The 26,102-nt window shown below is 40.3% G+C and overlaps 1 protein-coding gene across 2 annotated transcripts; it reads left to right on the top strand.

The window, feature by feature from the left end:
* On the top strand, positions 1–8,006 carry zfand5a (zinc finger, AN1-type domain 5a). Of its 2 annotated transcripts, none has more exons than XM_058374827.1 (6): positions 1–196; positions 3,440–3,601; positions 4,036–4,126; positions 4,782–4,888; positions 6,124–6,240; positions 6,657–8,006. In XM_058374827.1, the coding sequence occupies exons 2-6, from the start codon at positions 3,445–3,447 to the stop codon at positions 6,803–6,805; spliced, it is 621 nt and encodes a 206-aa protein (XP_058230810.1). In that variant the 5' UTR covers positions 1–196; positions 3,440–3,444; the 3' UTR covers positions 6,806–8,006. The 2 variants fall into 2 exon arrangements, with proteins under 2 accessions (XP_058230810.1, XP_058230808.1); XM_058374825.1 differs by having other exon boundaries at positions 2–196; positions 3,443–3,601.
* Positions 8,007–26,102: the final 18,096 nt, after the last annotated feature.

Here is a 26,102-nt window from a genome sequence, read left to right as displayed (position 1 = left end):
AACAGCGTGAAAGAAAAGATTGGGAAAGGACAAGAAGACTAACAGGAGATCATTTATCTCTGTCCTCGACACAAAGCACCTCGGACTGGGCAAAAAAAAAAAAAAAAAATAGTCGGAGTAGAGCTCGATCAAATTTCGAAAACATTTCAACATCGAATCGACTTTTAATCGATTATAAGTTGAGAGTGTCACCGAGGTAAGTGCGATGATGTGATCTTGTATGTTTATTTTAAAGATATAATCCGGATGGAGAGCTTGATTAACGACGCGGATTGCTGGCGTGTATTATTAATCAGGTGATAGATTCAGAGAGAGGATGATGATCAGCACACATCACGGTGTGTTTAATGTTTAAAGCTGAATATAAAGGCTGTTTTTCGACGGGTGGGTCCTGCTAGAGACAAAAAAAAAAAAAGTCAACTAGTCAGCACCACCATTACCGTGACTTGCCTCGGCAAAAAAACAAAAAAACAACACAGGACAGGAAGAGCTGGCTAACTACCTGGTAGATTGAGACATGTTGACATTGGACTGTCCTCAAAATGTAGTATTTAATCTATGTATAGTCTGTAAGTCGTACGCTTAGGGAGAAGCGACACACAGTTGTCTTATGGAGGTGATGAATAGCTCGTCTGCTACCTAATCCTCTTATTGTCTATTGTTTTTGTTCGGTTAGTTAGCTAGCTGCTTTGTTAGATATTTGGGACGGAAAAGGAAAAAAAAGAAGACAACTTGGTTTCAATATGAACATCCTGTTAAGAGAAGCTAGCCGACCTGAACAAACCAGTTTATTTATTTCTTTTTTTCAACTAGCAGAAGTGAAAAGGAAGTGCTACTGTAACAAAGAAAAAACACACTGCTCTGAGTCGAGACGAATAACCCGGTCTACAAACTAACCTTTATATCATCGTTTGTTTATATATGTATGTATATAGACGGAATTCTTTGCGTTTTTGTTACCGTTTGTGTTGTGTTGAGTATCAGGTGTCTCCTTACCGAGTTGCTAAGCAAACCTGGTGTTTAGTGTTTCAGTGAGATGAACAGACACCAAACATTAGCCTGGCTAGCTAGCACTAGCTCTTCTACTTTAGTCTTGTCACATTAAAACTAAAGCTTTTAGGGGATTTATTCGCCCACATCTGGCGTCTGATTGGTGTAATATTTCGAAATGACCGCATTTCAGTCGTGTGAGAATGATTATTCATCCTTCTTTGACTGGAGATGTGTGTATATATATATCCTGCGCGTGGACAAGCGAAAAGCCTTCGCGTAACGAGGGTTTTTTTTTTGTGCGCGAGACGGTAAACCGTTATTATTTCAAAAGCCCAGCACCTACAGATATTGTGACGGTTTACCTCACCGCACGATGCTGTGAAACTCCTGTGTGGTACAAAGTGCCCTTTATCGCCTTCTACAGGCACCATTTCGTGTTAAGGGTGGGCGAGACGACCAAAAAAATGTGACATCACGATAGTCACGATACCCGACTCCATCAGCGCTGCTAACTCCGTTCAGAGAAAAGTAACTGACGCATGCCCAGAAACTCGCCGGATGACGTCACTGCCTCATTTGCATACTACTTATTCATCGTGGTCAATGGCACATCAAATGACAAATTATTGTGCACGAAGAGGGTTGTAATGCCGTTTACTACAATGAGAGAGCTGTTTATCAGAATAGAAAAAGTGATGGATTATAGTTTCTCTTAAATTATGCATTTCTTATAAACAGGAATCCTCTTTGATCAGGGCACCACAGGCTAAATGCTCATGCAGACAATAAGGAATAGTCATGAAGGAAACAGCTACTTGTAGTAGTTGATTATATCCCCAGAAAGAGTTCAAAGCAAAAACTAAAGTGGTGATGGGGAACAGAGGTGAACGTTAATCTGTCAGGGGGAACAATAGTGATTAGTGATTGGTCATGGGGAACAATAGTGATTGGTCATGGGGAACAATAGTGATTAGTGATTGGTCATGGGGAACAATAGTGATTAGTGATTGGTCATGGGGAACAATAGTGATTAGTGATTGGTCATGGGGAACAATAGTGATTAGTGATTGGTCATGGGGAACAATAGTGATTAGTGATTGGTCATGGGGAACAATAGTGATTAGTGATTGGTCATGGGGAACAATAGTGATTAGTGATTGGTCATGCGGAACAATAGTGATTTAGTGATTGGTCATGCAGAACAATAGCAATTACCATAGTGACCAACCACTAATCACTCTTGTTCCGCATGGTCATTCTCTAACCACTATTGTCTAGGTAAAGGGTTAAGTGGTGATTAGTGATTGGTCATGGGGAACAGAAGTGATTAGTCATGGGGAACAGAAGTGATTGGACATGGGGAACTGTGGTGATCAGTGATTGGACACGGAGACCTGGTGTGATTAGCAATTGGTCACGGGGAACAATAGTGATCAGTCGTCACTCATCTAGTGTGTCAGCAGCTGTGATGTGAGCTGGATAGCCCTATCAAGTTCAAGACAGTCACAAAAGTTCAAAACAGCATTAAATTTGGCACCCGGCTTCTTTTTCACAATAGGGGCTTTAAAAAAGTGAAAAGCTAGTGCATACACAGAACAATGCCATACACAGATGAAATCACTAATTTGCATGTTCACTTTTTTGTCATTTTCATTTGCATAACTTATAAAAGGAAGATTTTCTGAAGAGGGAATAGAGTTTCACCGAATAGAGAATATTACACTACAGCGCAGTTGAATTCTTGAATCTGATTGGACAGGAGATCCAAGTAGTCCACTAGTGTTCACTGTAATTCACATGATATTCTCATATTACTAGTGTCATAGTGTAATACAGTAGCATCCATTCAGTTACTTGTGAGAAACTTGCATCACCTCAGCTGCCGTGTTAAACTCACTTATTTTTTCAGCAGGTACTTTACCTAGATTGGTAAACTACTTGATGAAGGATGTGGTGTCCAGCTTGGTCAAAGCAAAACAAATGTGCCCTAATTACAAACATGTTTACAGGAACATAGTGAATCAAGAGCTCTTAGTCACCTCAGGGAAACATCATGCAAATGTAGGAACCAGTCCATCTTGAAGTAATTAGTACCAAAAGAAATGAAGCTAGATTGAATCAGCTTATTCACGAAGTCGTGTTTTAACGGAGGTTTTAAAATTGCACACATTTTACACTAAATTCCAGGCCACAATATAACTTGAACCAGACTATTGAAACAGTATTAATGTCTCCGGCTTATTCTATATTAATATTGTATTAGTTACTAGAAGTTTGCCATAATCTCTCTCTCTCTCTCTCTCTCTCTCTCTCTCTCTCTCTCTCTCTCTCTCTATATATATATATATATATATATATATATATATATATATATATATATATATATATATATATATATATATATAAAAAATATAAATAATAACAACAACAAAAATGATCTTTCCAGCAGCAATGGCCCAGGAGACCAATCAGAGCCCGGTTCCCATCCTGTGCACCATGGGCTGTGGTTTCTACGGCAACCCTAGGAACAATGGCATGTGCTCTGTGTGCTACAAGGAGCACCTGAGTCGACAGCAGAGCAGCGATCGCAGCCCAGTGAGCCCTCTGGGTAAGTCACACAGCAATATTACTTAGTTTCTTATTCCTACATGAAGATGCTGAAAAACCATCCAGTTTTCAACTTTAATTTAAAATATTTTGGAGATAGAATGGTGCTTTTCTCATATAAAGGTTTGTTCTTCCTCAATTTTGCAATGATAAAAAAATAATGGCCTGAGTGGCACAGACTCCATGTCCTGCAGTCTAAGGAGTAAAATAGGCCATGGGCGGGATGACCTGCTCTGTCAATCACAGTGATGCTAGCCAATCACATGTGTCTGTGACCTCATGTAGGTGGAAGAGGTTCTTCGCATCCCTTTTCTGGTGTCTGTGCATAGTGGAATATGTTTAGAGCCCCATCAGAGCCCCATTGTTTTAGATATACAGCTGTTACAATGCTGCTGTTTGAGGTTACTCAGTCATGCACTTTCCTTCCCGGAGCAGCGGGCAGTCCTTCATCGGAGACGACGGCCATGCAGAGACTAGAAGGAAGCCTAAACAAAGCGGAGGCGACCTGCGCAGAATCGACGTCAGAGTGAGTTTCTCTTTGTTCGGTCTGTGGGTGTATGTAGAGCCGCTGTTTAATTGGTGTATTCGAGTACAAAACATGCCCACCTGCCTTTTCTTTATTTCCTGCTCCTACAAATGACTTTCTTTTCATTTGTTCCTGCTCATTCTGTCTTTTTCACATTTCAAGTGGACAGGAACATTGTTGAGTTTTGATGCTTTCATTGAGACTAATGCTGCAGTTTAAGAGAAGAAAAAAAAATCTGAAAATGATTGACATTCAAGAAAATTTTTTTTTACTTGTAATGTCCTACCTTAGATAAAATGTCACTGGCTCTGTGCCACATTTTCATATTCTTTCTAAAGAAACCCAATGAAAATAACTGTAAATATAATACCATGAATAATTAATATAATAAAATTAAGCCTACCAGAAGAAAGAATATATATTTCTGTTTCCGCTTCTGCCTTCTGTCTCTCGGTTGTTTCTGTGTGTGTGTGTGTGTGTGTGTGTGTGTGTGTGTGTGTGTGTGTGTGTGTGTGTACACTGTGTGCTCTTTGAGGCCTCTGACTGAGAGAAGCCTCATGTTATGGTCAGGTGCTTTGAGCCTTTGCCAGCAGCTGTGCATGTGGTTGTGTGTGTGTATCGCAAGTCAGCGGAAAATACTGTGCTGTTTCCTCAGAGGCATGTCCGCCGCAGCCTCCCTGCCTGTCACGCAACAGATGACGGAGATGAGCATTTCCAGAGAGGAGAAGAGCCCATCTCCTACACCGAGCAATGCGGAAGCAGGTAATGTCCATATACGTTTATTTAATTCTTTACTCTAAACAAAACAAAACTAGCATCTTCGAATGCTACAGGAATAGGGGAAGTTTGGTTATCTACACTGTTGTAGCCAGAAGAAAATGACTAGTCCTCATCTTTCCTTAGTGTGTGACATCATCCAATCAGCAGAGCCAGTTTGCTCATTAGTGCTCTCCACCAAGCATGTTGATCCAGAAAAATCCAGATCATCACCTGGCTGATTGATAGTTGGAGCTCTCTAGTGATGTTTGGTTTCGGGGTCATTAGCTTGCAGAGCGATTTGCCTTGGTTTTCGGGCATTTGTCGAAGATTTGAAAATCAGGGCTAAAATTGTGCAGTGTGAACTCAGCATTACTGATGTATAGAAAAACCTGCATCAAATGCGGGAGTGAGGAAGTTTTATATAGATATAAAATCAGAAGTTTATTGTTTCTTTGCAGTCCGGTGGTTGGGGACCCCTTCTGTAGGATATCTTACAAAAAACTTTTATTCAGGCCTTAAAGCAGCAAAGCAGCCTTAATTCTTGATGCTTCCTTCACCACATTTAACCTCTGAGATGATGTCAGTATGTGGTGCCCTTTTTTTTTTACACCATAAGTGCTGTGTGTGTCTTCTAAACAACTCAATCTAAGATCCATTAGTCAATAAAATGTTTTCTCAAAAGCATTCTGAGGTGATCTTCAGGCAATGGTTTTTATTTATTTATTTTTTGGAACAGGGATGTTACCCAGTTCCACTGGTTTCTTCAGGTCTTTACCTCTAACTCACTTGTCTAACACTGGACAGATACATAACGTATATCCTCTCAGATACCTTTCTAAACAATTCTTGAGAACTCTTCACAGACGCTTCTTATGAATAATAAACCTATAATGTTTGAGTGCTTTCTATTTTTTTTGGAAATGGCTCTGACCCACATGTCCAATCTCGTCTCGTTGTCAATTAGGCTTCCTAATTGTACTGTGATTGCTCGTGTGCTGTATTCAGTATGTACGAGAACAATACAGTAACTTCTGTGTTACTAAGTAAAACAGGTTGTCTTTGGTCATGGAAATCAAACTTAAAACACAAGTCATTCCAAAAGGTTCCCATACACTCTCTTTTTTATTATTACTATTATTATTATTATTATTATTATTATTATTATTATTATTATTTCTGTACACAAGCTGAAGGAAAACCTGTTTGTAATCATGTTTGTTGACTTCCTGTTTCCACAGTCGTTAGCCAGCCAACTTCCTCCTGCTTGCCTCTCAGCGACGTGGCCAATAGTCCAGACTCGGGCAAACCCAAAAAGAACCGCTGCTTCACCTGCCGCAAGAGGGTCGGCCTCACAGGTTAGTGTGCCCTAAAGAATCATGGGTAATACGGTAGCATTTAAGGCAAGGGGTGACAGATGAAAAGGTATATTATGTTATATTAATTAATAATTTTTTTAATTGGGGAAAAACTAGCAATATCCCAAAAAATGTGCATGTATTTTTTTTTTTTTTTTTAGCTGCTTTTCTTTAAATGGATAGTTAACAGGAAAATTCTTTCTTTGATTAAAAACGATATGATAGTTTGGCAAGATGGCAAGCAAAAAACAACCCAGTCATGCCTCTTTAGATGTTAATATTTCCAGCACCAGAAATATACGGATATTTTTTTTTTTCCCCCCCGATTCAGATATCTGATGTTTTTTCTCTGATATTTTGCTGATCTAAGATCTAATCTTCTCGAATAACAAGACCTACATGCCAATATGTTGCAGGTTTCGACTGCAGATGCGGTCAGCTCTTCTGCGGCATCCACCGCTACTCGGACAAGCACAACTGCACGTACAACTACAAAGCCGAGGCGGCCGCCAAAATCCGCAAAGAAAACCCCGTGGTGGTGGCCGACAAGATCCAGAGAATATAAAGCACGGAAAGACAGAAGTATTGAGCTACAACGGATTAACGGACTTGCGTGTTTTTGCTATTACGAGAAAGAAGGCTGGGGAATTAAAAAACAAGTTATGTGTGACGACCATGCATTAATTACCATTCTGTTTTAGATATTCATATTGGTTTCTTTTTGGGGGAGGGGGGACGCTCTCGCCTGCTCTGCCAGCTCTTTGCCATAGTTTCGCTTTGATTTGGTGCCGTTAAAGGGATTCTGCATTTAACTCTGAGCTCATGATTAGGATTAAGATAAAAGTAATACCTTATAGCCGCAACAAGAAATGGAAAACTGAGGCTTAATATTTGTATCTCGAGCATAAGTATTGGATCGTTGCCTTTGTAGAAATCGCATGGTTTGCCAAAACGAGGTTGTGCAATTTAGCATTGTTAGCAGGATGTTCTCGGACACCTTTTTTTTTTTTTTTGATTAAATGGTATGCTGTTCCGCAACTGGTTATCTTCCAGTCAGGATTAGTAGACGAATTTCCTCCATCTTATTTTCTTCCTCGACGTTCCACTCGAGCCTGGAACTGGTAAAAGGTTAAACAGATCGACTTTCCTCCTAGGCTGCCTGTCCTGGTCATCAATCATTCATCCTTTTTCCCCATAACAATTTCATAATGTGAACATAACTACTGTGAGCCGCTGGCGGACGGACGCCGGAGATCCGAAGGGCGTTAGAGCGTTGTCGTTCGAGCTTCTTTCACAGCACAATAGATAACTATGGGGTTGTGTTTGTTGTTTTATTATTCGAGTGCAGTTATTTAGCCATTTATTTGGTGTTTGTGAATGTGTATGTGTGAGAGAGAGAGAGAGAGAGAGAGACGGAAAGAGAGAAGCAATCCTTCCTGAGTCAGTTAGATTTGGACATTTGATGCTCCACAACCAGATCAGTGTTTTGTTAAATGTGAGTGTGAGCTCTAGTACCCTTAACTGAACTCCTCTTTCCGTGTGTGTGTGTGTGTTTTCTGTAACGGCACCGGGAGTGACGAAAAACCGTATGTATCTGTTTCTGAGTTTTAATTTCAGCTGTTAGTTATATGCAAATTTGTACAAAAGAAAAACCCGTTCATATTTATGTACTGCGTTTAATTAATCGTTTTACTTTTGCCATTAACGCAAAAAAAATAGTATTGTATATAAAAATGTACAGAATAAAATAAAAATGAATCACACCGTGTTGTTTCTCTTTGCCGCTTCTACTTTATAGAAAAAGATTAAATTATCTATTCATCTATCTATACATACAGTGAATTGTGTATATATAATTAATTTCTTCCATTTTTTATTATTATTATTATTATTATTGCAGGATGCGTTCAAATTTTTTATGATAATATTCATCATCTCCCAAGACATCGTACTCTTCCACTATACATACAAAATGGGCATCTAATGTTTCTCCATCTTGCTATCATGATGTTGCTTATTTTGTTATATAATTATACACGGGTCCAGTTTTTCTTGCTGGATAAATCTGTATTTATCTTATTGGAAAGTGGTGTGACTTTTTTTTCCCCCTATAACTTCATGTTCCATTATAGGAGTCTTCTTTATATCACAGTAATTTATATTAATGAATCAAATATATCCATTTATAGTGGCTATAAATAATCATCCCCTCATCAGTGGCTCTTTTAATGCTTCTAGGTTATGCCTCTCAGCAGACGAACTGATCCAAGGTCACATCACGGTCAAATGTCTGAAATAGATTTTCTTTTATAGCTTCCTTCCTGTTGGATGTCCATTTTAACGGCTTAATGTTTACATGTTAGTGACAAGAAGCACTAGTCGTGGTGGTAGAGCTGTTTATGTTAATGCTTTTGTTTCTTAAGCACAAACACAAAGTTCTCTGTTACGAAGACTTTCCTGTGTTGGAAAAAACGTCTGCTCCAAAGTGCTGGCATCAATAAACATCAGTACATAGTCATATATTTTCATCAAGTGTTCACTCAAGTTCCTATGAATGAGGTATTAATATAGAAACAATAATATATAGAGATATAGATATATAGATATAGATATATAGACATATAGATATATAGATATAGATATATATAGATATACACTATATTGCCAAAAGTATTCGCTCACCTGCCTTGACTCGCATATGAACTTAAGTAACATCCCATTCCTAATCCATAGGGTTCAATATGACGTCGGTCCACCCTTTGCAGCTATAACAGCTTCAACTCTTCTGGGAAGGCTGTCCACAAGGTTTAGGAGTGTGTTTATGGGAATTTTTGACCATTCTTCCAGAAGCGCATTTGTGAGGTCACACACTGATGTTGGACGAGAAGGCCTGGCTCTCAGTCTCCGCTCTAATTCATCCCAAAGGTGTTCTATCGGGTTGAGGTCAGGACTCTGTGCAGGCCAGTCAAGTTCATCCACACCAGACTCTGTCATCCATGTCTTTATGGACCTTGCTTTGTGCACTGGTGCACAGTCATGTTGGAAGAGGAAGGGGCCAGCTCTAAACTGTTCCCACAAAGTTGGGAGCATGGAATTGTCCAAAATGTCTTGGTATGCTGAAGCATTCAGAGTTCCTTTCACTGGAACTAAGGGGTCAAGCCCAGCTCCTGAAAAACAACCCCACACCATAATCCCCCCTCCACCAAACTTTACACTTGGCACAATGCAGTCAGACAAGTACCGTTCTCCTGGCAACCGCCAAACCCAGACTCGTCCATCAGATTGCCAGATGGAGAAGCACGATTGGTCACTCCAGAGAACGCGTCTCCACTGTTCTAGAGTCCAGTGGCAGCATGCTTTACACCACTGCATCCGACGCTTTGCATTGCACTTGGTGATGTATGGCTTGGATGCAGCTGCTCGGCCATGGAAACCCATTCCATGAAGCTCTCTGCGCACTGTTCTTGAGCTAATCTGAAGGCCACATGAACTTTGGAGGTCTGTAGCGATTGACTCTGCAGAAAGTTGGCGACCTCTTCTCACTATGCGCCTCAGCATCCGCTGACCCCGCTCCGTCAGTTTACGTGGCCTACCACTTCGTGGCTGAGTTGCTGTCGTTCCCAAACACTTCCACGTTCTTATAATACAGCTGACAGTTGACTGTGGAATATTTAGGAGCGAGGAAATTTCACGACCGGATTTGTTGCACAGGTGGCATCCTATCACAGTTCCACGCTGGAATTCACTGAGCTCCTGAGAGCGACCCATTCTTTCACAAATGTTTGTAAAAACAGTCTGCATGCCTAGGTGCTTGATTTTATACACCTGTGGCCATGGAAGTGATTGGAACACCTGATTCTGATTATTTGGATGGGTGAGCGAATACTTTTGGCAATATAGTGTATATAGATTATATATATAGATATATATAGATATATATATAGATATATAGATATAGAAAAGCACATTAATGTACATTTGATGTTACAGAAGACCTTCTAGGGAATAATAGGATGCTGGATGACTCAAATATCAATAATAGCAGCTTTAAATGGATCCAATTGGATAGAATGGTTCTTTATGAATACAGCAAACCTTTAGAGAAGAAAAAAACGCCATTTGCCACATGCACAGGTGTCATGACAGCTGCCTAATAGCTTTAGCTGCTGTTGTCAGGAAGGAGCTTGCTTAACAATGACCTAGGAACAGCTGGAGAGGTGAGTGTCAACAGGTGTCAATTTCACACATACACATACATAGGGGCGCTAATATTTTCGGCTTTGAGAGCACAGATTTCCTGCCTCTCTTCTCGGTTAAGCCTGAGATCAGTTTTAAGCTGTGTTTAATGAGTTATCATCTAGTTGTTGTTGTATTTAATGTTAGTTGTATGCTTGTCTCTGTGCATCTGCCTTGGGAGTCGTAGCTGATCTGGGGTCAGTTTTTCCTTAATAAGCTTATAACACAGAACCCTCATATTTTCAGAAGCTTTACATATGGAGATGTCTAAAACGTCCTCCACTGTAAACGGATTCCAAGAGCTTGAGGATGAATTGCGAGCGTTCTTTCATAACATCGTCCTTTTCATCACAAACAAGCAGGGATGCAATGGGATTTTGTACTAAATGGCTACAGATCCTGACAAATGAGGGCAGCTGTGCAACTGCAATCCACTAAGGAAGAAATAAAACAGGGTTTAATTTCTCATAACTGAGCTGACTATTTTGTGTGTAATAAAGATTAATACATTTATCCTGTTATAGTTATGTTTAATATTCAGGAACAAGGTTTTTTTTGGTTGAGAAATTAAGCTCTGACACTGGAGACTCCTTCCAAAAAAAACCCACTTCACCACAGTTTGTTTTCTGCTCTGGGTAATTTATTAGTGATATTTTCACTTGATGCCCTTTCTGACCAACACAGTCCATTACTCGGCTTAATGAGGGCTGGGAACTCAGTGGGCTTGCACCGTTAACATGTAGCAGGTCAGTGAAAAGCTCAAGGCGGCTGTGGGAAAGATGACAGAGCGATTACTGTTTGGCGGGCAGACTAGGCTTACTTTCTCTGTCCCATATAAACTTACTGACATAATCCTTATTACACCAGTCAGGGGATGTATGCAGGATGTGGCAGCCATGTTAGACCGTATGGGTCATGTGAGGGAAGGAGGACATGAAGAAGAGATTAACGCTGGGGACTATTGCTGTGTGTTCTGGGAATTGTTTTCCAAGTATATTACATTCATATGGCTTTGGGGGAAAGATACAAATGTTCCTATGTGATTAAAGAAAGTAGCGATATTTTTAGTAATAGAGTGGGTTTCGATTAGATGGGAATACAGCAGATTTTGCGAATTGACACAAAAACATGTCCACCTTATTTTTGTACCTGTTTGGGGTCCACCCTTTCTAATGGTTCTACAGCTCTGTAAAAAATCATGGCATGATAAAATGCATTTCCTAATTACAAATATCACTTCAATTTAACACAATTCTAAGCTTTTTCAAAAAAAAAAAAAAAAGAAAAGATTTTGGCCCCTCTGTTTCTAGCGTGGTGTCCTTGTGAGGTCCACATTCACACATACATATTTCTAGTTTTTATAGCTTAGCAAGGACACAAGTTTTTATCTGGATATTAATGGTTATAATGGTTTCTATGTTTTGAACTCGATTAACTCCAGGACTGTATAAGGGATATCCGTTCTAATTCACATTCTCTACATCCTGCATCCATTTCTTTTGCACCAACTGACATACCTGATTAGCTCAGTCACAAAGGTCATCAATAACTAGACAGGACATGAACATGATAATAATGACCCCTGGTCCAAATTCATGGTAAATTTCAAAACTAGCCTCTCTGTGATAATATAGTCTAGTATGAAATAATCTCTTCAAATGTTTTGTCCTCAAGAAGCATGTATTTATGTTTAGAAAAGGGCAGTTCTACATTATTCACCTTCAGACACAATTTCAGGACAAAATCAAATACAGCTTCCAGAACAACCCTGAGAAATATATAATACAAAATAGAGAAACACCAGAAACGCCGTCCGTTTATACAAAATATTTTTATCAGTCTCTGCTTCCAAGGGCTTCAGGTTCTGCAGCAAGGCACTGCTGACAGTCTGTTTTACTTCATTCAACACTAAGAACCTTCTTAAATGCTTTTCAACTGCAGCACATTCCTCTGTTGACCAGCTTCGTTTGGCAACAGGTTGTTTACCTCGGTAGGCAGAAAAAGAACATGTTAACCCGTTCTTGAATAACTTCCAAAAATATACATACATCCCACAGATTTGTTCTGTAACAGCTGGAAACACAAAATTTGATGTGTAGACTCTATGTACATGTGGCTACACAGGACAAAGTAAAAAAAAAAGTCTTTTTGTGTGAGTGATATTGTAACAATGTTTTATAAACTTGACATATGGTTTATATGAGAAATGTTTATCTCTATGTACATCCAGCTATTAGATAAGGTAAATGTGGAGATACACAGTAGTACAAAAGCTCATGAGAAAACATTTCTAAAACAGCAAATAATGAAGCCCAGTGGGCTTTTCTAGAAGTCTCATCATGCCTCACGCTAACATATGGTGGACTGGAATCAATCTGTTTGTAGATACCTGTCTTTAACAAAGATCAGGTCAGAATGTGTACAATTACATGTGTAATAGGTCAGGTTTTGATTCTGAAAACTGTTGCCCAATGTATATAAAATCACTTAAAGTGAGGTCCAGTCGGGAGGGCCCCATAAGGGCAAGACTAGAAACAGAGATTGTGTGTGAAGACTAATCAAACAACAAAACCTAGAAATCTATTCGGCCAGCCCCACAAGGACAACACTAGAAACGTACGTGCATCATCCCTGTGTGTATTTTGTTGGGAACGCTGATCAGGGAACATCTCAGACTCCGCTGCCATGGGACAAGTCTGCTTATGTCACCTGAAATACAGAACAATACTATGAGCATGTAATTCATTCTTAGTAATTATCAATGTGGAGATACACAGAAGTATAAAAGTAAGCTCATGCAAAAACATTTCTAAAACAGCAAATAATGAAGCCAAGTGCATGTCATGGGCTTTTCTAGAAGTCTCATCATGCCTTACAATAACATGTGGTGGACTTGAATCTCAGTGACTATAAAGGTTTTGTTAAATTAGTGCATATTATGCTAATCTTTACATGTATGCATGGTTTAGATCATTTCCCAGTTTTATTTCACAAGGGGCTAATTGAAAATCTAAGTTTGTACCTTGTACACACAATGCAATAAAGTCAGTTGTGGTGTGATTTTGTGCTTGTAATGACAAAATGACAGTGACCCTAATGCCTGTGTTAATGGAGGGGCAAACTTTGGTTTCCCTTTGAACCCATTCAGAAAGAAACCTGGAAGTAACAATAAAAGTCATAATGAAGAATGACACTATTAGAAATTATAATAATAAATAAAAAAACGTCTGACACTGCAATGCTAGAGACCTTATGGAGTTCATCCAGCGGTCATCTCCCACTTTAAACCCTGATAATGCCCATGGAGGAGGATTTATAGCACTTTTCTGTGTCAGACTCTATTAACTCTACCTTTACATGTTGTCTGTATGTCTGCTGATTTAGACAAATACTCCTTTATATCTTTATAACTGTACAGTTGCAAACATATTGTGCTTGTTGATCCAGTTTGTACAACCAGAAGTTTTGTAACACCAAAACGCAGTTAAATACGAGATTAAACACGATTTGTACTCAACACCGGTATCTTCCAACATCTGAGCCTACAGTAAAGCTCCTCTAACCCGAGCCTCGGTGTCGGGAGGAATGTGGAAATAATGGCCGAACAAAACAACCGGAAACGGCCATAGCTCCTTGGTGAGTTTAATTAGACTCCCAATTATTCAATATATAAATATAGTGCATATATATAAATAAATAACTTTTAACAAATAAATAAATGCAAACGCTATTGGTTTCATTCGGAAAAACACAATGCCGAGCTATAGCTAGCACTAGCTAGCCAAATAGAATCAGAAATCAGAATCAGAAAAAGTTTTATTGCCAGCTACAGCAAAGGGTTAGCAAAGAGCACTTTACAGTACTAGGAATTTGTCTTGGTGTCAGGTGCGAACATTTACACAGGTATGAGGTGTCTGTACAAATGTACACAATTTTAGAATAGAGCTAGAATAAGTTAAATAAATACTGTATAAAGTGACATGCATGAGAAGTAGCGCAATTTAGAATGTACAAAGTGAAAGTGACTGTCCAAATATTACAGATGTGAAGTATGTACACAATCTAGCTAATGCAAAATGCGTGTTTCATTCGGAAAAACATGAGTGCCGAGCTATAGCTAGCACTAGCTAGCGCAATAGCTCATGCAAAATGCTATTGGTTTAATTCAGAAAAACACGAATGCCGAGCTATAGCTAGCACTGGCTAGCACAAAAGCTAATGCAAAATGCTATTGGTTTCGTTCAGAAAAACACGAATGCTGAGCTATAGCTAGTACAATAGCTAGCTAGCACAATAGCTCATGCAAAATGCTATTGGTTTAATTCAGAAAAACACGAATGCCGAGCTATAGCTAGCACTAGCTAGCACAATAGCTAACTAGCCAAATAGCTAATGCAAAATGCTATTGGTTTAATTCAGAAAAACACGAATGCCGAGTTATAGCTAGCACAAGCTAGCCAAATAGCTAATACAACATGCTATCGGTTTCATTCAGAAAAACATAAATGCCGAGCTATAGCTAGCACTAGCAACGTTTTTGGGCCCCACACTTTTGCCGTCTCTGATCAGGGTTACAAACATGATCTGTATTTTATTTATATATTTACTCAGTTAGTTATAACTCAGTTATTACATAGTTCATAACTGAGGTTAAATGATGTTCAGTCATTAATGAGTTCTATTTTCCCGAGGTGGAATTTTATAGCTGATTATTTTACAGCTGCCGCCGTGTGAGGCGTTTTCACCAACATTTATTTACTGTGATTAAAAACTCAGACCATTTCAGCAGTAATAGGAACATTTTATTGAATTTCATTGAATTTATTTTAAAGATTTTCAATTTTATTGAGTCTCTGTAGGGTTCCCGGCAGTTTGCTGCAGCAGATTAATGACCTGAAAGAGAAAAGAAGAGCTGTGTTAGTTACTGTGTGTGTGTGTGTGTGTGTGTGTGATTCACAGGTATCCGTTATTCTTATACATAACAATAATTGTCAAATCCTTTCTAACGGTATGAGCTTTACACTCCTCTAGATCATATTGTTACATTCAAATGTATTGTATAGAAAGCTCCCTAGGTAGTGCACAACAATCCTCATACTGTAAGACGTTTTAAGTACAAATACGGCAGTGACTCACGCTGTGGCCAGACCCTCTTCGCGTCTTTGTTGTAACACGGCTTGCGTGTCCGGTTTCTTGTATTTTTCAGCCTGGCCAGTTCCTCTTTAGATTTGGACAGCGCAATGAACAGAACCTTCGTTCCCAGGATCTTTCCATTGAGTTCACTTATGGCTGTTTTGGCCTCTGCTTCAGTGGAATACGTCACATAGCCGTATCCTTTTGAGCGCCCGTTTTCCATCATCAGCTGTACGAGGAGATATGGAAAGCAAAGCATTACACACCAGCTAACATATATAGAAACAGAGCAGCTATGTTGTGAACTGGAATTGAACCCTCCTATAGTCCATATGTATGTCTTCTGTGTTAAAGGTCATTTCAGACAGCAGCTATACAAAATACAGTGTATGAAAAAACACCCCACTATACACTCGTCTCCTAACAGAGAGAGTACGATGAAGTGAACACAGTGTATTGGGAAAGGAAGAAACTGGGGGGATTAGTAGCTAACCTTAAAGCTGATGATGTCTCCGAATGGGAAGAACTCGTTAAAGAGGCGCTGTTCACTTATCCTGGGGTCCACGTTTTTAACAAACAGTTCAACTCCCTGCAAAACAGAGGGATAACAGAGGATCCAGTTAACATTCATTGCATTAAATAAGCCAGAAAGTTCAAACTGTAAGAAAAGAAACCTACAGATAAACATAAAATCACCAAGCAGCATGAGGGTAAAAAGTGTGCTTCTGATAGTCAGATTTTACTGTGGGACATTAGCGACATGCCCCATGTCCATATTTGGACACAAAGGCACGTCCTCTCAGGTCTGCAATCTGCAGACAGACTTTAATGCTGTACCTTGGTGTTTGGTGAGCAGTCATCATTTTGGATGCTGATTTCTCGGGCACCATTGTTTTTCACCTGAATTGTAATCTGTAGGAAATACAAATTGTGAATGTCCTAAAGATAGTATAGGAGTGAAAGGTCTGGAGTTAATATATGAAAACACCATTATAAGAATTAAGCATTTTTAATGTAGTGTTTATTTTTAATTTCTTACCAGCGGCTTCTGCCTCATCTGCTCCTGAGGATCCTCTGCCTTCTCTGTCTCAGGAGACACTGGTGCAGGCAGGGGCTCGGGTGCATGCAGAGCTTCCATAATTTCTTGGATGCTGATTTCTCGACCACCATTGTTGGGGTCCTGAATTTTAATCTGTAGGAAACACAAGTTGGAGTCAAATTTATAAATCTCCTAAAGATAGTATAGGAGTGAAAGGTTTGGAGTTAATATATGAAAACACCATTATAAGAATTAAGCATTTTTAATGTAGTGTTTTTTTTATTTCTTACCAGCGGCTTCTGCCTCATCTGCTCCTGAGCATCCTCTGCCTTCTCCTTCTGTGTCTCAGGAGACACTGGTGCAGGCAGAGTCTCAGGTACAGGCAGGGTCTCGGATACAGACGGGACCTCGGGTGCAGGCAGGGCCTCTGGTTCAGGCAGGGCCTCGGCTGCAGGCAGGGCCTCGGGTTCAGGCAGGACCTCGGCTGCAGGTGGGGCCTCGGGTGCAGGCAGGGCCTCTGGTTCAGGCAGGACCTCGAGTGCAGACAGGAGCTCGGGTGCAGGCAGAGCCTCAGGTGCAGGCAGGGCCTCTGGTTCAGGCAGGGCCTCAGTTGCAGACGGGACCTCAGCTGCAGGCAGGGCCTCGGGTTCAGGCAGAGCCTTGGGTTCAGTCAGAGCCTTGGGTTCAGGCAGAGCCTCCGGTGCAGGCAGGGCCTCTGGTTCAGGCAGGGCCTCTGGTTCAGGCAGGGCCTCGGGTGCAGACGGGACCTCGGCTGCAAGCAGGGCCTCTGGTTCAGGCAGGGCCTTGGGTGAAGGCAGAACCTCGGCAGCAGAGAGGGCCTCTGGTTCAGGCAGGGCCTCGGGTACTGACGGGAGCTCAGGTGCAGGCAGGGCCTCGTGTGCAGGCAGGGCTACTGGTTCAGGCAGGTCCTCGGGTGCAGATGGGACCTCGGGTTCAGGCAGAGCCTCGGCTGCAGAGAGGGCCTCTGGTTCAGGCAGGGCCTCGTGTGCAGGCAGGGCCTCTGGTTCAGGCAGGGCCTCGGGTGCAGACGGGACCTTGGCCGTAGGCAGGGCCTCGGGTTCAGGCAGAGCCTCGGGTGCAGGCAGGGCCTCTGGTTCAGGCAGGACCTCGGGTGCAGTCAGTGCCTCGGGTGCAGAGAGGGCCTCTGGTTCAGGCAGGGACTCGTGTGCAGGCAGGACCTCTGGTTCAGGCAGGGCCTCGGGTGCAGACGGGACCTCGGCCGTAGGCAGGGCCTCGGGTTCAGGCAGAGCCTTGGGTGCAGGCAGGGCCTCTGGTTCAGGCAGGACCTCGGGTGCAGTCAGTGCCTCGGGTGCAGACAGGACCCCGGCTGCAGGCAGGGACTCGGCTGCAGACAGGGCCTCTGGTTCAGGCAGAGTTTCCATACATTCTTGGAAAAGGTCAGGCATGTGCTCGTGCCCGGGGTTGTCCACAGGGTCGGACATGGATTCGTGCACCCATTCGTACACGGAGGTGTCCACAAGGTGCCCGGGGTTGTACACAGTGTCGTACACCTTATTGTACACTGGGGTGTCCACAAGGTGCCCGGGGTTGTACATGGGGTCATACACGGATTTGTACACGGGTCCATACATCGAGGTGTTCACAGGGTGCACGGGATACTGCACAGGGTTGTACATCTGGTCGTGCACAGGGTACTGCACAGGGTTGTACATCTGGTCGTGCACAGGGTACTGCACAGGGTTGTACATGGGGTAGTACACAGGGCAGTAGACAGGGCAGTACACAGGGCAGTACACAGGGCAGTAGACAGGGCAGAACACAGGGCAGTACATGGGGCAGTAGACAGGGGTGTGGAAGTCAGATGTACAGGACACCGTTTCTTCAGGCTGGAACTGAAAGTAGAGACAGAGTTGGCTTTTAGAGAAACACATTCTTTCAGAATAACAAAAAGAAATTAACAGGTTCATACTGAGGCTTACTGATGTAAAAATAATGACATTTTTTCCTCAGGAACAGATCTGGATTTATTTCTTATTGTACTGTATCTTCAGCTTCTGTGTTAAATCATCATGTCCAAGGCTTTATTGCTCACTAAGACAATACTCTTTACTGTCTTACTGTTTAATATTAATGTAAGTGAGTATTAAACTATACAAACTTAATATCAGACTATACATTTCCATAAATGGATCCTGATAATCAAATTTTCTAATCAACATCATAATCAGGAAACTTACCATTTTCCAAACTCGGTGGTGTGACGTGTGTGTGAAAAGAAAAGTGTGTTGTGATAAAAGTAAAGTGTGTTGTGTGAAAAGAAAAGTGTGTTGTGATAAAAGTAAAGTGTGTTGTGTGAAAAGAAAAGTGTGTTGTGATAAAAGTAAAGTGTGTTGTGTGAAAAGAAAAGTGTGTTGTGATAAAAGTAAAGTGTGTTGTGTGAAAAGAAAAGTGTGTTGTGATAAAAGTAAAGTGTGTTGTGATAAAAGTAAAGTGTGTTGTGATAAAAGTAAAGTGTGTTGTGTGAAAAGAAAAGTGTGTTGTGATAAAAGTAAAGTGTGTTGTGTGAAAGTAAAGTGTGTTGTGATAAAAGTAAAGTGTGTTGTGATAAAAGTAAAGTGTTTTGTGTTAAAAGTAAAGTGTGTTGTGAGAAAAGTAAAGTGTGTTGTGTGAAAAGAAAAGTGTGTTGTGATAAAAGTAAAGTGTGTTGTGATAAAAGTAAAGTGTGTTGTGATAAAAGTAAAGTGTTTTGTGTTAAAAGTAAAGTGAGTTGTGAGAAAAGTAAAGTGTGTTGTGTGAAAGTAAAGTGTGTTGTGAGAAAAGTAAAGTGTGTTGTGATAAAAGTAAAGTGTGTTGTGATAAAAGTAAAGTGTGTTGTGATAAAAGTAAAGTGTGTTGTGAGAAAAGTAAAGTGTGTTGTGTGAAAGTAAAGTGTGTTGTGTGAAAGTAAAGTGTGTTGTGTGAAAGTGTGTTGTGTGAAAGTAAAGTGTGTTGTGAGAAAAGTAAAGTGTGTTGTGTGAAAGTAAAGTGTGTTGTGATAAAAGTAAAGTGTGTTGTGAGAAAAGTAAAGTGTGTTGTGAGAAAAGTAAAGTGTGTTGTGTTAAAAGTGTAAAATCGCTCTCTGGCTCTCTGAAGCTTGTTCACGGTGTCAAGGTGTGTAGTGTGAATGTGAATAGATGGTCAGTTTTTTTAACAGGTGACCAGTGGAATTCCGAGTTCTGTTACGAGTTTTGTTCTGTGACACATTATGATGTCACATGACTCCTCCCACTGCACCCTCAATGTTATACACAAACAACATATAGAACCATGTGTTTATCTTCACAACCACAACAAAACATGCCAATAATTATATTAGATTCAAATGATAATATCCTGACTAGGATTTTAAGATATGAGCGACTCAGCCCCATGAGGCCTCACTCAGTTTTTGTACTAAAACATGTTCACACTGGTGTCTTAATGGTTTAATCCCAGCCTACACATCTGAGTGAATGTCACGATCAGCTGATTTCTATGAACAGTTATCACATGAAGTGAAGTTATTAGGTGTTTTTTCTCCTCATGCTGCTTTTTTTTGTCAGACTGACAGATTTTCTCAGCCATTACTTACACTACAATCCTGCCTCCTGCTCCGATTTTGTCAAAATGGCTTCATAAATAAAATACTCCATATATTTAATAGGACAGAATAGATATTAGAGGTTGTCGCTGTACTTTGGCAGGAAGTCCCAAAGCAACTTTGTGTTTTTTTATTTATTTATTATTATATTTATTAATTTGTTATTATTTTATAAACATATTCATTTATTTTAATTTAATTTAATTTATTATATACTCTATGAGCTGAGTTCAGCCTCACTGCCTGACCTGATTAAAATGAACAAAAATGTCAGCAAGTCGTCAATAATACACGTGTCTAAAAGGCCAGCTCTGTTTTGAGTACATAAAAGCCACGCTGTCTCACTTCGGCTGTTCTAGTACAGTGTTCTTGCAGAAATGAACTCTGCCTAGCACCCTACATGTTTTCTACTCAAACACTGCACATAATTACACACATGCACTTTATCCAGAACAGTTACTCACAACGATCATCTTATATTCACACACTGCATTTCATCAGTCGCTGTGTCACTTCATATGCTGCATTTTTATTAGAGATTTTATCTAGTTGTTTTTCCACTCTGCAGCTAATGCCACTTTATTTCACTTGCCTCTCTGTTCTGCACAGCTATTTCACTTCATCTAATTTGATATTTTCTTATTTTTATTCTCATCTTTTTTTATTTTTCTATTATTTTATTCTTTTTTAAACCCCCTCTTTTCAACCCTATTCTATATGATAATTGAAACTGAAGATTGTGACCTGTACACATACACACACCTGTATATCCATTCTAATTCACATCCTCTACATCCTGCATCCATTTCTTTTGCACCAACTGACATACCTGATTAGCTCAGTCACAAAGGTCATCAATAACTAGACAGGACATGAACATGATAATAATGACCCCTGGTCCAAATTCATGGTAAATGTCCAAAACTAGCCTCTCTGTGGTAATATAGTGTAGTATGAAATAATCTCTTCACATGTTTTGTCCTCAAGAAGCATTTATGTTTTAATATTTATGTTTATTGATGTTTAGAAAAGGGCAGTTCTACATTATTCACCTTCAGACATAGTGTGCACACGGTTTCAAGACAAAATCAAACACAGCTTCCAGAACAACCCTGAGAAATATATAATACAAAATAGAGAAACACCAGTAACACAGTGCGTTTTGTCAAAAGTTAAGAGCTTTCACTGGTGTGAACATTCACCTCCAGAGCATATCACCGTCATACACAGCTTTCAGGACAAAATACATAAATAAATGAAATACAGCTTCCAGAACAACCCTGAGAAATATATAATACAAAATAGAGAAACACCAGTAACACCATCCGTTTATGCAAAATATTTTTATCAGTCTCTGCTTCCAAGGGCTTCAGGTTCTGCAGCAAGGCACTGCTGACAGTCTGTTTTACTTCATTCAACACTAAGAACCTTCTAAAATGCTTTTCAACTGCAGCACATTCCTCTGTTGACCAGCTTCGTTTGGCAACAGGTTGTTTACCTCGGTAGGCAGAAAAAGAACGTTAACCCGTTCTTGAATAACTTCCAGAAATATACATTTAAGATGTATGAAGATGGAAACACAAAATTTGATGTGTAGACTCTGATGTGTACATGTGGCTACACAGGACAATTTAACACATTTTTTATACTTTAATTGGAAGATAATCTTGTTCAAGTTATTCAATTTTTCAATGCCAAACTTCACATATTTATTTTTTGGAGTGAGTGATATTGTAACAATGCATCAGTGCATGTCATGGGCTTTTCTAGAAGTCTCATCATGCCTTACGTTAACATATGGTGGACTGGAATCAATCTGATTGTAGATATCTGTCTGGTCAGAATGTGTACAATTACATGTGTAATAGGTCAGGTTTTGAATCTGAAAACTGTTGCCCGAATAATATAAAATCACTTTAAGTCTTTAAGTGAGGTCCAGTCGGGAGGGCCCCATAAAGGCAAGACTAGAAACAGTGTGAAGACTATTCAAACAACAAAACCTAGAAATCTGTTCGGCCAGGCCCCACAAGGACAACACTAGAAAACGTACGTGTGTAAGGATGGCTAGATACATCAAGGCACAATATATTAACAATATAGCAGAGCATGGCATAATCTTAGCGAATGTACCTGGTGCAATCATGTTACTCTACTGACATCATGATCTAATTTATAAAAGTCAGTCGGTTAGTAGTTAGGTATTTTAATGTGTTGTCTGATGGCAGTTGCCAAACCACTCATACAAAGTGCAGTGGTTGAAATGGGAGTTGGCAGGTGAACGGTACTGTAGTGGAGCAGTGACTATAAAGGTTTTGTTAAATTAGTGCATATTATGCTAATCTTTACATGTATGCATGGTTTAGATCATTTCCCAGTTTTATTTCACAAGGGGTTAATCGAAAATCTAATTTTGTACCTTGTAAACATAACGTAATAAAGTCAGTTGTGGTGTGATTTTGTGCTTGTAATGACAAAATGACACTGACAGCACAACTGACCCTAATGCCTATATTAATGGAGGGGCAAACTTTGGTTTCCCTTTGAACCCATTCAGAAAGAAACCTGGAAATAACACATACAATACATTCAAACAAGGAAAAGTCATAATGAAGAATGATACTATTAGAAATTATAATAATAAATGAAAAAACGTCTGACACTGCAATGCTAGAGACCTTATGGAGTTCATCCAGCGGTCATCTCCCACTTTAAACCCTGATAATGATTTCGAGCTATAGCTAGCACTAGCTAGCACAATAGCTAACATCAACAATCGGGTCTCTATGCTCTATGTTGGGTCTTCTATGTATAAATTGGTAGTTTATTAATATACATGGGAAGATGATTGTGTTATAGTTGCATGGAACGGGTTACCTAGTAAGAAAAAATATAAACATTAAACTTAATAAGTCCTTGACCTGTGAGTCGGAGTGACGCCAAATAAAATGTTGTTCCATTTAATAGCAGTCGATGACGTAATAGCACCGTTGCATCATCTCATTGGCTAAAACATAACGAACTTCGTGAGGAGTGCTTATCCCCACGCACACCACCGGAAGTGGCTCTCGGGTAAAATTTTACCTAGGGGCGCTAGAGAGCAGAAAACCGACACACTCGTACCCAGTTTTTCTTACCGTGTGGAGCATGTAAACAAAAAGCATGAGGCATATCAGGGATGCCTCCTGAGCATGTTTTAATGGATAAATGGTGTGGGGTCTGGCATTTTTGGCCCCACATTGTTAGGGTGCTGCAGGTGGCAGGACCCTGCCAAGTAAGAAATGTGAGAACACACACACACACACACACATGCAGTGGGAGTGGGAGTGCTGGTTGATTCCCTATTGAGACTATTGAAAATATGCAGCTCTTATCATTAGATGAGATTAATGTGTGTGTGTGTGCCTACAGGTTTGACTAGACCCCAAGGATTTCCTTTTGGTTACTGAGATTAAGTTCAGATTTAGTTGTAGGTATATTAATAATTATGACATAGGAAGGTGTGTGTGTGTGTGTGTGTGTGTGTGTGCCTACAGGTTTGACTAGACCCTAAGGATTTCCTTTTGGTTACTGAGATTAAGTTCAGATTTAGTTGTAGGTATATTAATAATTATGACATAGGAAGGTGTGTGTGTGTGTGTGTGTGTGTGTGTGTGGGCGGGTACATGCGTGACTGTGTGTGTTTATAGACAATAGTCTTCCAGGCATGCTAATAAAGCTTGTGATTCATCATTTCTGTGAGTCAGAGCCAGAGACTGAGTTGAGAATTGATGCCATTGAGAGTGCCATATTATAACTCCACCCACAATACGTTTAGACTTGAGACTCCACCCACTCGCATGTATTCCACTCATGATTTGTCTTTTTTTTTAATGAACTTTTTTGCCTTGTGTTTAAAACACTGCCTGTTTTGCTTTCTCTGTCTATCACACACACACACAAACACACACACACACACACACACACACACAAACTATTCATTCAGCAGATATGATTATGGTAGCAACAAAGTTTCTAAGTGTGTGGGTGTGTGTGTGAGTTCTTAATCTTGTATTCATGCACCCTAATGGTGACAGAAAAAGACACAATGTACTACCAGAGCACAGAGTCTCTCTCTCTCTCTCTCTCTCTCTCTCTCCCTCTCTCTCTGTTTCTCTCTCTGTCTCTCTCTCTCTCACACACACACACACACCTCCACATGTTCCCAGCCCTAAGCTGTCTGGGAAGCCTGTGTTTTTCAGTGTAACTGAACTGCTGGTTAGACAGCTCCCATCGCCGCCTTCTTCCATTTGCATATGAGTCTTTTTATATATTTAGTGAACACACAGTGCTGTAGAGGCGCTCATACACACACTTCCCAAAGATACAGAGGCTAAACACAAACAAATGCAGGTTAGAAAGTGAAGGTATGAGATATATTTTATTATGACATCATTATGCAGTAAATAAACCAGAAGATGCTTTTAAAAATTTTTTTTAGATATAATGTAGATGTTAGTATTGTATAAAACAGGCAGCTCATCCATCATTACCCACTGGAGTCACTGTAACTCTGCTGCTGCCCTGCTTTATCTGTAAGACTAAAGCTTTTCCTTCTCAGTGAGACATTTTTAAGTCCTTTGTAACAATGCATGCCACTTATTCTGTTAAATAGCATTTAACTGGTTTTCTTATAGTTACAACCAATTAAGGTATGATTGCTTGGGTTTTAGCAAGTTGCCTTGACAACAATCTTCAGACTATAGCTAGCTGGTGCACATTAGCAGTGGAGATTATTGGCATGCAAAAATACAATGAGTATAAAAAAATCTACACACTCCTGTTAAAATTCCTGCTCCGAGTTCTCATTTGCTCCTGCCTCACAACTGTAAATTGCACCTAAATGTGAATGTGTGTGTGTGTGTGTGTGTGTGTGTGTGGTGCTCTGTGAGGAACTGGGGTATTTCCAGGCAGGCTCTGGATCCACCACACTCATCAAGGCTTACATCATCTGTTCAAGATTCTGGTCCTTTCTTGTCCAGATCCTGAACCTACTTTATTCTTAATACATTTCCCGGTATTAGTCCTGGTCCCAGCTCCCTTTTAACTGCCAGTCTCAGTGCCCAGTGGTTGTCCAAGGCCCACGTTATACTATTTACCAGTGTCAGTCTCCCCACATATCATCCCAGGTTTTGCCCCATCTCCATTTTATTCCAATTCTTCTCCTCTATTCCTGTCCTTTCCTTTGTATTCCCTGGTACTAATCCTATGTCCTAAGATCTGTTCTGATACTAACTCTACCCCAGTATCAATCCCAGATACATTCAGTACCAGCTCCTCTGACTCCAATATCACAGGTTCCAAACCAGCAGCAATGTCTCGAATTCAGGAATCTTTTTTCTGCAGAACCAGTCCAGGGGTTGGAGTCACACCTGATCCAGATTCTCCTACCTGGGTTGAGTCAAAACAAGAATTCCAGGGGGTGGAGACATCTCAATGCGTTTCAGCCTGGATGTTTGGATTATGTCCTGCTCCACCCCATCTCCATCTATTCCCTGTGTCAACTTTCCAGATTCTTCTGTAGTAGAAGTCCTGTGCTCATTCTTCAGTTTCATTCCACAAAATCAGGTTTAATTGTTTTTCCAGTGGCACTTCACCAGTGTCAGATTCAAGCTCTGAAGCATCTCCAGTGTCAGAAGCCTCTTAGGACCCTTGAACAAAACATCTTAATGGCTTCCTCACATAAGTTATACTCTTGCATAGACCAATAAAAAATTGATAAAACAAACATTAATAATAAATCACTCTCCAGAATGCCATTCTTTGACATTTCTGAAATCTAAAACCTTTTCAAATAGCTCTCCAAGATGACATTGA

Source organism: Hemibagrus wyckioides, linkage group LG22, assembly GCF_019097595.1.
Source record: "Hemibagrus wyckioides isolate EC202008001 linkage group LG22, SWU_Hwy_1.0, whole genome shotgun sequence".
Taxonomy (NCBI): domain Eukaryota; kingdom Metazoa; phylum Chordata; class Actinopteri; order Siluriformes; family Bagridae; genus Hemibagrus; species Hemibagrus wyckioides.
Note: the sequence above shows the minus strand (reverse complement) of the source record. Positions and strands in the feature narration are given on the sequence as shown.

Excerpts from the sequence above, each read along its gene's own strand:
- zfand5a (XM_058374827.1), top strand. The coding sequence starts at position 3,445 with ATGGCCCAGGAGACCAATCAGAGCCCGGTTCCCATCCTGTGCACCATG. Across the intron at positions 4,889-6,123 it reads ACCGAGCAATGCGGAAGCAG|TCGTTAGCCAGCCAACTTCC; the intron begins GTAATGTCCATA and ends CTGTTTCCACAG. Across the intron at positions 6,241-6,656 it reads CAAGAGGGTCGGCCTCACAG|GTTTCGACTGCAGATGCGGT; the intron begins GTTAGTGTGCCC and ends AATATGTTGCAG.